Source organism: Rasamsonia emersonii (assembly GCF_000968595.1).
Source record: "Rasamsonia emersonii CBS 393.64 chromosome Unknown ctg1118621760100, whole genome shotgun sequence".
In the NCBI taxonomy this organism is placed as follows: Eukaryota; Fungi; Ascomycota; class Eurotiomycetes; order Eurotiales; family Trichocomaceae; genus Rasamsonia; species Rasamsonia emersonii.
Window position 1 is genome coordinate 1 of NW_013563187.1, and position 12,809 is coordinate 12,809.

At 53.2% G+C, this 12,809-nt stretch overlaps 5 protein-coding genes across 5 annotated transcripts; 2 read left to right on the forward strand and 3 right to left on the reverse strand.

Annotated features, from left to right (window-relative positions):
- Positions 1 to 2,334: 2,334 nt before the first annotated feature.
- Positions 2,335 to 3,902, forward strand: T310_4202 (uncharacterized protein; the record flags this gene model as incomplete). Its single annotated transcript, XM_013472911.1, has 2 exons — positions 2,335 to 2,807; positions 2,861 to 3,902. The coding sequence occupies 2 exons, from the start codon at positions 2,335 to 2,337 to the stop codon at positions 3,900 to 3,902; spliced, it is 1,515 nt and encodes a 504-aa protein (XP_013328365.1).
- A 91-nt stretch (positions 3,903 to 3,993) lies between these two features.
- On the reverse strand, positions 3,994 to 5,535 carry T310_4203 (MFS allantoate transporter; the record flags this gene model as incomplete). The annotated part of the gene is made up of 1 exon (XM_013472912.1): positions 3,994 to 5,535. One exon carries the CDS (start codon positions 5,533 to 5,535, stop codon positions 3,994 to 3,996), a length of 1,542 nt encoding a protein of 513 aa, XP_013328366.1.
- Positions 5,536 to 6,123: 588 nt separating this feature from the next.
- On the reverse strand, positions 6,124 to 7,902 carry T310_4204 (Amino acid permease; the record flags this gene model as incomplete). Its single annotated transcript, XM_013472913.1, has 3 exons — positions 6,124 to 6,298; positions 6,350 to 7,683; positions 7,738 to 7,902. 3 exons carry the CDS (start codon positions 7,900 to 7,902, stop codon positions 6,124 to 6,126), a joined length of 1,674 nt encoding a protein of 557 aa, XP_013328367.1.
- A 1,791-nt stretch (positions 7,903 to 9,693) lies between these two features.
- T310_4205 (uncharacterized protein) lies at positions 9,694 to 10,937 on the forward strand (the record flags this gene model as incomplete). The annotated part of the gene is made up of 2 exons (XM_013472914.1): positions 9,694 to 9,858; positions 10,128 to 10,937. 2 exons carry the CDS (start codon positions 9,694 to 9,696, stop codon positions 10,935 to 10,937), a joined length of 975 nt encoding a protein of 324 aa, XP_013328368.1.
- Positions 10,938 to 11,080: 143 nt separating this feature from the next.
- On the reverse strand, positions 11,081 to 12,272 carry T310_4206 (Alcohol dehydrogenase; the record flags this gene model as incomplete). Its single annotated transcript, XM_013472915.1, has 3 exons — positions 11,081 to 11,441; positions 11,507 to 11,933; positions 11,987 to 12,272. 3 exons carry the CDS (start codon positions 12,270 to 12,272, stop codon positions 11,081 to 11,083), a joined length of 1,074 nt encoding a protein of 357 aa, XP_013328369.1.
- Between the last annotated feature and the right edge of the window lie 537 nt (positions 12,273 to 12,809).

Genomic DNA, 12,809 nt, shown 5'->3' on the forward strand with positions numbered 1-12,809 from the left:
CCCCTGTCCTACTGTCCTCCTTTCTAGTATATGCAGAACACGTAGTATTGCATCATAGTGCAGAGAACAGGTTGGGTAAGACAACGCTCTGCTGACACGCCTTTCTGGACCTGCCTTGGAGTAGTGAATCAAGCAACGATTACAAATAGCTGTGAAGTGATTCGTCAGGTATGAAGATCGTTAGCGCGAACTGCAGGCCAGATCTACTTGTGGAGCAAAGCTTGTCTTAGGTATGCTATGTTGAAGCTAGTTGTGTACACTTGAAAGCTCGCGTTAGACAATCTGAGATCCACTTCAGGAAATTATTTTTGACTTCAGTTGATTTATATGCTTATTGCTCATCATCTAGGTATTCTTCCTTCCTTCTTAAAAAAAGAAATTCTCCATAATCAGTTTGCTCTGGTTCATCGCCAGATCGATTTGGCAGTCTGGGAGCAAGTACAGCAGCCAACCATCGTAGAGGTGCAGGTTCGAAGAATAGCGTTCAATAGAGTTCTCCACAGAGCCCACTCTGCATGTAGATAGACAAATATGATTGAGCTCAGCACTTCTACAATTATTTTCTGGGTCTGTTCTAGGTAAAGATCTGCATTTCCCAAAAACAGAAATTAATTACATATAATTAACTTGGTGAGAATTGTTAATTGATTACAAACAAGTCTTGAACCAAGACGTGGAAACATCAAGAGAAAAGACCCTGAATTCCCTATTTTGAGCTATTCGAATGCTGAGCTTACTAATTTCTGTCAACTCCTTCCAAATGAGGCTAAACGCAGAGCAAATGAAATGCTCTTTATGTTCATCAAGTACATATGACGCGTCATGATTCTTGCTATGTGCCTGCTACGAAAATACTCCGATAAGTTTCGAACCAAGCAGACTTGTCAGCCGCAGAACAGGTCTTGGTTCTTGTAAAATAGGCGAAGTGCGTAGAAGCGCATACAAATGTTTTCTCTTCCGATTTTCCGAGCACGTGTTGGTCCATCGTCTCACTCGGTCATCAATAGTCTTAAAGGTTGATGATGGATTACAACAAGATGGAGTCAGTACTGGTACGTATAAAGCTCGAGGCTTTTCACCATGTCTCCTCCAGTGACACAGTGGACGAAGAGACCTTTATAGGACAATTGTTGAAGTGGATTGTGTTGAAGTGAACTGACAATGAATTACATTGTCCCTTACCTCCTCGTTCTCGGGGCAGCTGCTGGTGCCACAGCAGCTTCAATCCCAAGCAACTGGTCCCAGTGTGAAGCGCACATGGATGGTCGCTTGCCATATTATGTTCCGGAGGGTTTCAATTTTTCTGAAAATGTCCGTCGATACTACATAGCTTCTGAGCTCGTGACCTGGGATTATGTTCCATCAGGTATGGGCAAAGAAATCCCACCTTCATTGTTTCTTCTCCACTTGCTGACCATGGTCGGAATTTTTTAGGATGGGATTAACTGGCTGGGTGTTCCTCTGAATGAGTCTTTCCGGGCCCAAACATGGGGATATATTCCTTCAGACACGAACCTCGGAACACGATTCGATAAGGCGCTGTACCGGGGATACACCTGATGCCACCTTCACAAAGAAATCCGAACAACCTGCGTGGCAGGGTTACCAAGGCCCGCTGCTTCGCGCAGAGGTTGGTGATATGATTGAGGTATGCTTCCCCCAGCAGTATCAAGTCATGTCACTTGTGTTGGAGGCTCCACAATACTAACAGTGAATGCCAACAGACCATGTTTGTCAACAAACTTCCTGAATTTTATTCCAGTCTACACTCTATGGGTCTCTTCTATACGAAAGAATCAGAAGGCAGTGTCTACTACAACGGCACCAGCAGCTCTGCAGTAGGAAATGCCGTTCCCCCGGGTGGATGCTTCGTATATAAATGGTACGTTATCGCTGTGGAAGATGGGAGAAAGTCGAGAGAGAACTCTCCTTCGCAATGGAAAGCAACTTCGTACATGCCGGGACGCGGAAGAAAAACCAGCATAAAGGCCTAAAACTACTTGGGATGGTCAAGACTCCGGTTGCTGGTTGTCATTGGATTAGGAGCCGATCCCAGGCTGATACCCGTGTCCACGATAAGAATTGGCCAATCTATGTTTATCTCAAGCTGTCCAGGGTATTTAGTGCTGGTCACCGTCCTATTCGCATCAAGATAACGAAGTCACTAGCCCGAGAAGTGAGGGGATGATGGGGTGCCGAATCAAGCGGCGATTGCCGATCGATCGCCTTTATAGGGCTTTGTGTGCTGCCCGATGTCAACATCGACGTGCATGAGAAACTTTCATGCGACAATGAACAGAGGTAAAAACGCAGGGGCATGTTCGCAAGATCGATATGGAGGTCACAGAGCTCTCACATCAGCCAGTCGAGAAGAACGGCCAATCTGATTCCGTCACGCAGGCGAACTCCAAAGATGAGGCCGTAGCAGAGGGCATCAGCGACAAACGATACTCCAAGGTATCAGTCCTGCTCATGGTGATATTTTCCGGCCTGGCAATTGGATCCGACGGATTCAACGCGTCCATCATCGGCAACCTCGAGCTGATCATGGCGGTCATCTATCCCCATTCCTTGACCACGGCCGTGGCATCCCGCCTGTCAAATGCGTTCATGGTCGGCATGATCATCGGTATGCTGTCCTTTGGCTACATAGCCGACAAGATGGGCCGCAAGACCGGGGCCATTCTGACTACAGCCCTGCTCGTGCTGGGCATCGCGTTGAGCGCAGGAGCCAGCGGGGTGACCCCGGAGGGCATGTTCTGGATGTTGATCATTGCGCGAGGCATCGCTGGGGTGGGAGCTGGAGGGTGAGTAACAGCGCTTCGTCGCTGTCCATATAACAGACTGACAATCTGTCAAGAGAGTACCCCGTCGCAGGTGCCGGCGCCGTCGAGGCAACAGACGAGAACTCCGCCGTGCGCAAGAACCGAGGCTTCATCTTCGCCATGATCGGAGACCTGTCTGCCGATCTGGGCTTCGCATTCGGCTCCTTGGTTCCCCTGCTCGTGCTGCTCTGCTTCCATCAGCAAGTTCGGCACTACGAGGCTGTCTGGCGCGTCTCGCTGGCCCTGGGGATCATTCCGCCGCTGTCGATCTTCTGGTTTCGCTACCGGATGACCACCAGCTCGGCGTATAGAAAGAGCTCGATGCGCAAACAGAGGATCCCCTACTGGCTGGCCGTCAAGAGATACTGGCGCCCGCTGCTGGGCGTCTGCGCGTCGTGGTTCATCTACAACTATATCTCCTACCCCTTTGGCCTGTTCTCGTCCACCATCCTCACGCGCGTCAACGCAGGCTCATCGCTCACGCTCAATATGGCCTGGGGCACCCTCATCAACTGCTTCTACGTACCGGGTCCGTTCATCGGCGGCTACCTCTCCGACCGCATCGGCCGTCGCCGCACGATGGCGCTGGGGTACCTGCTGCAAGCCCTCCTGGGGTTCATCCTCGGGGGCGCGCTGGGACCGATCCAGACCGTCCTGCCGCTGTTCATCGTCCTGTACGGCATCTTCCTCACCCTGGGCGAGGTCGGCCCCGGTTCGACCATCGTCCTGACCGCCAGCGAGAGCTTCCCCACGGCGGTGCGCGGCCATGCCGTCGGCTTCGCAGCTGCCTGGAGCAAGGCCGGCGCGGCGATCGGGACGCAAGTCTTTAAGCCGATCCTCGCGCATTGGGGAGACGATGATTTTCGAGGCACGCAGGCGGTGTTCCTCATCGGGTCTGGTTTTGCGGTCTTGGGCGCGCTGGTGGCGTGGTTCGTCATCCCGGACCCGGAGCGGAATCTCGAGAATGGAGACGACGAGTGGAAGGAATACTTGCGGGCGCATGGCTACGAGAATATTGAATGGGGGGACCAGGAGACACCTGATCCGGTTCCCAAGACGGATGTGCTAGGCAGTTAGCTGATCTTGCTAGAGGGTTGAAATATCTATCCTTCTTATGGCCATTTCATCTATTCTAGCAAGTTGACTCTATAATAAGCGAATTCGCAGATCACAACGCGTATCTAAACTCGCTATTCTGGCGGTCCGTCAGATCTAGGAACTCATGGTTCTGCTCTACCACGTAGGAGTCGCCCAACTCCTCCCTCCGCCGATCCCGTCTCTTGTTCTCCCGGACGGCAAGCCATCGAATCACGCAGAGATCGATCGTGATGAGGAAGTACAGGATGCAGATCGCGATCTTGGCGGGCAGGTAGCGCGGTGCATCTTTAGCCTGGAACGTCTGCGGCGAGATGATGTTGCCCACGGTGTAAGCGATGGTCTGGATGCAGGCCACGGTGATCTTCTTCGTCGAGCCTGCGATATTGGTGCTGGTGAGACCCAGGATCGTCGTCCAGCCGATGGGAATGCCTCCCGACAGGTAGTATCCCACCAGGGCGGGCGCCTTGCTGGTGGTGGCCATGAGGATGGCGCCCACGATGGACGGGATGTGGCCGAGAATACACCAGAGCAGACGCTGGTTCGTCTTCATGCTGAGATAGGTCAGCCCCACGAGGGCGACGACCTCGTACGCGCCCAACGGGGTCACCAGCAGCAAGCTCTCGGTAGGCGAGTATCCCAGGCCGGTGACGAGGATGTTGCCCATGCTAGTGGCGATGGAGTTGGGGATGTTGGCGGCAAACACCCAGAAGGAATACAGCCATGTGTTGGGGTCNCGGAGAGCCTCGTAGAACTGCTCCTTCTTGAAGACATTGCTTCCAATGCCCTGCTCGTTCCCTCGGAGTCGCTCCGCGTGCAGCGCCTTCTCCGTCGGAGTCAAGAAGCCCGCATTCAGGGGCGAGTCCGGCAGGATGAAGAAGAAGACGACGCCTACAACGACGGTCAGCAGCCCCAGGATGAGGAAGATGACCTGCCATCCGCGCAGAGCCGCATGGGGGTCGCTGCCCACGTGGATGGCCACGCCGTACGCGACGTAGCCGCCAAACATCTGGGCAAAGCCGCACATAGAGAACCATATGCCGACCCGGAAGGCCTGCTCCTCCTTGCGGTACCACTGCGACGTGAACACGACCCAGGCCGGCACGACGGCGGCCTCAGCGCAGCCCAACAGCGTGCGGCAGACCATCAGGGCGGCGAACGACTTGCAGGCGGCCAGGCAGGCCAGCAGCCCGCCCCAGATGACGACGTTGACGGCGACATAGCGCGCCAGTGGGAAGGCCTGCATCAGGCGGATGGTCGGAAACTCGAAGGCCAGCTGGCCGAAGTAGAAGATGCTGGAGACCCAGTTGAACTGGTTGCCGTGCAGGTGGGCGGACTGGGGCAGGCCGGTGACGCTGGCGTAGCTGATAGCGATCTTGTCGAGGTACTGCAGGAAGTAGACGACGCAGATGAGCGGCATGATGTAGACGTCGATCTTGCGCAGCAGCTGCCGGCTCTTCTCGAGGTTGAGGTCGCCAATGGGGGTGTCTGCGGCGGCGAGCAGCTGCAGGGCGCCGTCGCCTTTGATGTTGGCCTCATCTCTCGTCGGTGCAGTTGCAGTCTGTTGAACAGCAGGCGCTTTGTCTGGTCGTGCGTCCGGATTATCCTGTGTCATTTTGAAGGCTGTCACGAACAGAACACTTCAACTGATCTCAGATAACATTCCATTCCATAAACCAAGAATTGAGACGTATCATGGCCATGAAAATGGCCTGCGAGAAAGAAGAACCAGGATATATATATTCTGAAGCCATTGTCAAGCTCGACGTGAAAGAACAATTGTGTAGCTGCGATAGTTGCAATCACGCAATTTTGCTGCGGGAAGAGTCAATTGATATCGGAGGCACGACAACATCGACTGTGATTGGACGAAACACCACTGCCAGTGGGCCAGGCTGCTTGAAAATAACTTGGCAGTCGAATCGATGAATATTCGCTGTTTCTTCCGGTGGAGTATCGTCTCGTGGTTGCGATCTGGATCGGTCGCCAAGATAACGTGCCCACGCCATGTGCTGTGGATGCAGTGAGATGGATATGACCGAGTACAAAGCACTAGGATAATTGGTCTTAGCAGAAGAACAATTCTATGATTACATGTTCTAGCGCATATTCTCTAGAATCTAGAATCCATGAATCGGAAAAATGTCATTCGTAAAGATATCCAAGTCTATTCTATATTACCATTATGTCTACTATTCATTACTCAACCCCATAAAATATTCAGCCGCGACCACCCGCTCGTCTGGATCGGCACATTGTCCGGATCCTGGTATGCTTCGTCCAGGGCCTGCCGTAGGGGCACTTCCTTCAGCGGAACAATCTTCGTCCTTCGGATCAGCTTGTAGCCGCCGTAGACTACCAATACCAGGGGAATGTCTCTGAAAGAAGTCAGCTCTGTCCGAATCTGATGAATCGTTGACGCTACGTACAAATACGACGACACGAAGCTGGCAGGGTCCCAGTTGCCCTTGGTAAATACCGTAAAGCCGCCCGTGAGGAGAAAGATAATACACGCGACAAGAGCGAACCAGGACGAAAATACTGGACGGGTCAGTTGGTAATCTCCCATAAACGACGGAGAAGTCTTACCTGTCGCACGATTGTGCCAAGGCAACTCATCCGGAGAGATCTCCTGAGCCTTCAGCGCGCGCATCAACCGGATGTGATTCAGGGCAATCGTGATCCAGGAGATCAGCACGCCCGCTGCGGTGAGGTCCAGCAGCCAGTAGAAGACTGTCAGCGCGCCATTGGAGACGCACATGTAGGCCAGCAGCGAGAATGCCACCTGCAGGAGTACACACATGTAGGGAACGCCCCAACGGGTAGTCCACAGGAAGAATTTCGGAGCATAGCCCTTCAAAGCCAGCCCGTAGAGCGTTCGAGTGCCGGCGAGGATGCTCTGGTTCGATGCCGACCACGCGGAGGTCAAGACAACTGCATTGACTATCGACGGCACTGCCTTGATTCCAGCAGCACTGGCTGCAATGACGAACGGGCTCTGCGCCGCCGTCCCTGAATCGTCCGAGAGTCGGGGGTCGTCACTTGGAACCAGCATGCCCACAACCAAGACCGCAGCGAGGTAGAAGATGGTGATCCGAGCAAAGACCCTCTTGCAGGCCTTGGGGATGTTCTGGCGTGGGTTTCGTGTTTCCGCTGCGGCCATGGAGAGACTCTCGACGCCGGAGAACGAGTAGACGGCGTTGTTCATGACGGCCCAGAAGCCCAGGAACCGGCCCCAGGAGCCTTGAGCGATGTACTCGACAAAGGGGCCAGGATGTTTCCAGTAGTGAAATCCCAGACGCGGTTGACCAGGGACGCCACCCAGATCGATCACCAGGCCCATAATGACGACACCCACAACCAGCAGGATCTTCAGGATAGCGAAAAGGAACTCGACCTCGCCGTAGACGCCCACAAACAGCACGGCCACCAGGACGGACAGCACGATCAGCACGGTGACCCAGATGGCGGCGCTGGTGTCGGTCCAGTACTGGATCAGGACGACAGCGGCCGAGATCTCGCTGGGCACGCTCATAAACGCGCCGTACACGACGTTCCACCCGATGGCGAACGCCAGCGCCGGGTCGACGAGCACCTCGGCATGGCGCACAAAGGAGCCAGTAACAGGCATGAGGGCAGACACCTCGCCCAGGGCGAACTGCACCGCACAGACCACGAGGCCGACGAGCAGGTAGCCAAGCAGCGCACCCAGGGGACCGCCCGTCTGGATGGACGATCCCAGGCCGAGAAACAGACCGGTGCCCTAGGACGTGAGTCAGATATAGATACTACGCGTAGGGACAGGTACTGTACGTACAATGGCACCGGCAATAGCGATCATCTGCACATGGCGCTGTTTGAGTCCGCGAGAGAGATTCTGCTTCTCTTGGACGTCGACGATCTGCACGTCGAGAGGGACTCCCTGCGCGAGGGGGAACTTGTCCTGCGCTGCCGTGGTGTCAGGTCCTTTCTCATTAGCCATTGTAGCTTGTCTCGAGAGATTTATTTTTGCGTCTGACGTGAGTGACGGCAGTTAATTAGGCACCACCACCAGCCTGCCAGGCAGCTGGACTCACAACCACGTGGCCATGGCTGGGGTAGAGGAATAAAATAAAATAAACTCCTTCAACGGATTTCTTCTGCGCACGCCATTTTTGCTCCAAATGAGCGCAGCATAAATAAATGTTAATCGTCACGCGAGGGGCCGTGTCGAATTTAGTCAGTTGTTAGCAGATGTAACTTCGGAATTGGCCGATGGCGATGGCGACCATATTATTAGTTCTAGATCACGTTCAAAAAAAAAGAATTTAGTAGCTCTCTTTTTTTTAATTTTTTCTTGAATATTATTATTGAATTTAGATCAAGGACTGAAATTATTAATTTAACACGACTTGCTTTTTTCTCTTTTTTTTTCTAAAAAAAAACGAACCTTCTGATCTTCTCCGGCAGGACCTACCAAAGCGGGTTTGGTTGGATGGAGCAAGAATAAGATTAAATAAACTCCCCCCACAGAATAGCCCTTAGGTTAACGGTCATATATCAGTAATCATTGCTGTCAAAATTGTCAAAGTTGACATGTTTATTGAGTAGATCTGTCATATCTTCGTATGTGGAGAAAGATTCGTGTGTTTGGGTCCATTACTCAACTGAGCCGTAACTAAGTATGTGCTCAGAAATATATAAAATTGAATGATAGTGATTCTCTAAATTTGGGTGAATTAACCGGAAAAACCTGTAGACCTTATAGTCTTTTCGGTCGATATTTCAGCGAAGAAAAGTGTATCAGAGACTATTGTTGCTTACAGTAGAATTGCACAGCCCTTTTTTGTTACTAGGTCTGTGATTCCAGAGGTATATCAGAATAAATTATCCAATAGATGCAGATATGTAAAAAATTCAATTGATTATATATACGATTGAACGTCGAAGATCCTCAGTATTCGGCACCAGTTGCATCGCTGGCTGCACTCGAGTTCGAACAACCAGGGCCAGCCTGTCAATCATTCCATTGCGTGGTGCAGGATCAATCTGATAAGAGGTCTTCGCATTGCAGTCTCGTGAAAAGAAGTCAGTCACCGAATGCTTCGGACATCGGGCCCGAAATGACACCGGCATTCTTGTGACACCTGTCATACGTTACGCTCATCCAGTATCCTGGGCTGCATGCAAGGGGCTGGAATAAACTTCAAGGTTGTCGGCAGGGCGGCCCGTCCATCGCAGTGCCTGGCCAGGTCACTTGAAACAACACATTCCTGGATCAGCATGCGTCCTTGACGAGGGAGGTTATTCTTTCATGGTGAGACGATAGACAGCTTGATTCATGTACGTTCCTCACAGTCGATTGGGAGAGATTGCTTGTATTCGCTGGAAGTACCTTCCAGGATTTATACTGCTTGTAGCAACTAGCAAGGGATTTGCGAATAAACAGCGTTCCCTTATCGATGATATTACCTCGAAACTGACGTGCAGATCCCCGAGTTATGCCCGGCACGTCATCCCGGATTTACATGCCTTTGCCATGTCTGTCTATCTCGACTTTTCTCTTTAGCGCGTATGCCGTCAGGCGATGCCTACTGCAGGCTGCTATTGGCAAGAATCCTTCAGATGCCGTCTCTTTAGGACACTTTCTTAGCTTGTATAACTTGCCGGTACCCAGGTATCCACTGCCTTTTCTTCTCTGTTCTGTGTCTGTATTCACAGACACATATGGCTGAACGAGACTTCCATTCTGGCGATATGAGCTACGACAAGCATTGAGAATCGTCGAGTCAACATGAGTGACAGTAGTACTGATCCTGTCCCCGATCAAGGCGCCTACTTCACCATCGGTTGCTCGGTGGTGACCACCTTTGCAATCACTCTCGTGATCTTCCGACTCTCTTCGACATTTTCGCGAAATGCTATCGGCACGGAGGATGTGGTGGCCGGGTGTTCGGCAGTAAGTGCCGTCTCAAATGGGCTCAGCCTCCAGCAGCGAGTTGACAAGAGTAGTTGATCCATGCGATTGAGACGGTCATCGGTTGTTTAGGTGAGTACATATCCCATGCTAGACGCCAATCTGGTCACTGACGCGGTGTAGCTGTGCGATATGGCTTCGGAAGACATCGAGCGGATGTCAATCGCAGCGGCGGCGACTTGACACTGGCCATAATGGTCAGTTAATCTCTCCTCAGCATGTCACATGTCATCAGACTGATTCTCTGGCAGTACTTCTGGCTGTTCCAAATCTTCTACAAATTCACCCTCTTCCTGAACAAACTGGCCTTCCTCGCCCTCTACTTGCGCCTGTTCCCGACGCCGAGATTCCGCATCGTCACCATCGCCACCATCGCCGTCGTGTCGGCCGGCACCTGCAGCTTCGTCATCTCCACCGTCTTCCAGTGCATCCCCGTGGAGGCGTACTGGGATCACTCGCTGGGGGGCACCTGCGTCAACAACAAGGCCGTGCGCTGGAGCTGGGCGGCGTTCAACACCCTGCTGGACGTCTGGGTCTGTCTGATGCCGCTGCCAGTCATCCACCGGCTGCAGATGAGCCCGCTGAAGAAGGCAGGCGTCATGGTGCTGTTCGGGCTGGGCCTGTTCGTCTGCGTCGCGAGCGGCATCCGCATGGTGGCACTGGAAGACAGCACAACGACCAAGGACCGCACCTGGGGGTCGTTCTCGACGCTGGCCTGGAGCTCGATCGAGGCCAGCGTCGGCCTCATTTGCACCTGCATCCCGTATCTGCGACAGCCTCTGCGGCGACTGTTTCCGCGGGCACGGCTGCTCTTCTCGTACGGCCAGGGCAGATCTACGGCCAGTCAGCAGCAGCAGCAGCAGCAGCAGCAGGGAGTCGGAAAACAAGGAGGATACAATCTCGTCTGGATGAAATCTTCCCGATCGCACCCGTTTCGGGGAAAGACGTTTCAGCGCAGCAGAGGCTCGGATCAAACTGAGAGTCAGCAAAATATCACGCGGCCGGACAGTCCGGTCAAGGTGGAGGTCTGTCACAGAGAGGATGGCGAGGAGGAGGATTGACCGGCAGCAGATCAAACGGAGGAAGACAGGTTGTATTTCCAGGGAAACTTTTTTTATTATTTATTTATTTATCCGTTTAACAGGACAGTCAAGAGGCAGGTCTACAGGAACTTTCCACAGCAGAAGCAGCAGCAGCAGCAACATCATGCTTGTTGCCGCTCCGCGATGGGCTTCGTCATCAGATATCGCTCCGCAACCAGCACGGCGCGGTAGCGCATGCGGCCCTCCTCCAGCACCTGAAAGGACCGCTGGATGCCGTCCTTGTTCAGCGGGAAGCTCATCGTGATCGGCCGGATGCCGTGCAGGACGACAAAGTCGAGCAGGCGACGGATGGACCGGCGGCTGGCCACGGCGGATCCTTGGATCTTGATGCCATTGGAGACGAGTTGTTGGATGGGGACCGTAGATGGCTGGAGGCTGACGGTGAGAGGGTAGATGCTTCCTCCCGGAGCGATGAGGGGAAGGACCCTGTCTGCGGTGAGTTTACATTCATGGCGCTTGGAGCTTTTTTAGACATTATATATATAGAGAGGGAGTGCGTATGTGTGTGTCCTGTTGTTAAGACATACTTGGAGAAATCCGGATGTGAGTTAGCACACCAGTACAGATGATGCAGCCTCTTGATCTGCTCCCGAGGAGCGTCGTCGGTGACATAGAATTCCTTGGCCCCTAATGCCATGGCTTCATTTCTCTTGGACTCGTTGCTGGACAGCACCACGACATCGCAGCCCAGGGCCGACGCAAATTGGATGGCCATGTGGCCCAGGCCGCCGACGCCCGCGATGCCCACGCGATCGCCCGGCTTGAGGTCGTACGAGGTCATGGCCCCCCAGACGGTGGCACCGCCGCACATCAGCGGCGCGGCGTACTCGGGCTCCAGGCCCGGGGGCAGCTTGATGACCATGGACTCGTGCCAGACAACGTGGCTGGCGAAGGTGCCGATATCGAGATCGTGAGTGCCGTAGGCTTCTTTGAAGTCGCAGTATTGATCCTTATCTATAGCGGACAATCAGCCACCCGTAGAAGCTGTGTCCATATCTGGCACGCACCAGTCATGCACTGATCACACATCCCACACACTTTCTGGATCCATGTCAACCCGACGGCATCTCCCGGTTTGAGGGAGGTGACCTGTTCGCCGACCTGGCGGACAACACCGGCACCTTCGTGGCCCAGCGCCATGCCGTTGTGGCGGAAGAGCCGGTCGGTGCCGCACAGGCTGGCATGGGTGATCTCGATGAAGACATCGTGCGGTCCGAGGTCGCGGGTGGTAGTGTCGGGGACAATGTCATTGGTTTGGGAACCACGAAAGATATTAAAGGTGGTTTTGGTCATGGTGATGGATGAGAGGATATATAGAGAAAGATAACGGACGCTGGGGGGTACCTTCTGAGCAACTCTACATCATGCCAGATCCATCGTATCTGAGCTGTGGCTGGATATATAACAGAATGCGAGGAGTCCCAATGAGGTCATCAGCCAGGCGAGGGAATTTCGCGTCTGGGAAGAACGACTGATAATCGTTGGACGCATGCCGACCGACCCAGAGAGATGCGTGTTGGGCGAGTCACTGCGTGGAAGTATATTCCGAATGTGTATTATATAACCTGAACGTATCACACGGTCGATGCTGACAGACGTGAAGTTTGCATGGGTGTTTGCTTCTGTAGAATTACGCTGAGTCTGACTCTGCGCTGATATCACCCTGGACAGTATCCACTGGTGATGAGAGGGTAGGAGAAAGATGGGATGAATGCTGTCATTGTTCTGTTCTTTCTCTTCTGGCTCTTTTTTTTTAGGAAAGAAAGTGAGCAATGAGCCAGGAGACAGCGATTGCTTGCAATTGTTAGGCCTATCAATCCAGCAGGACCC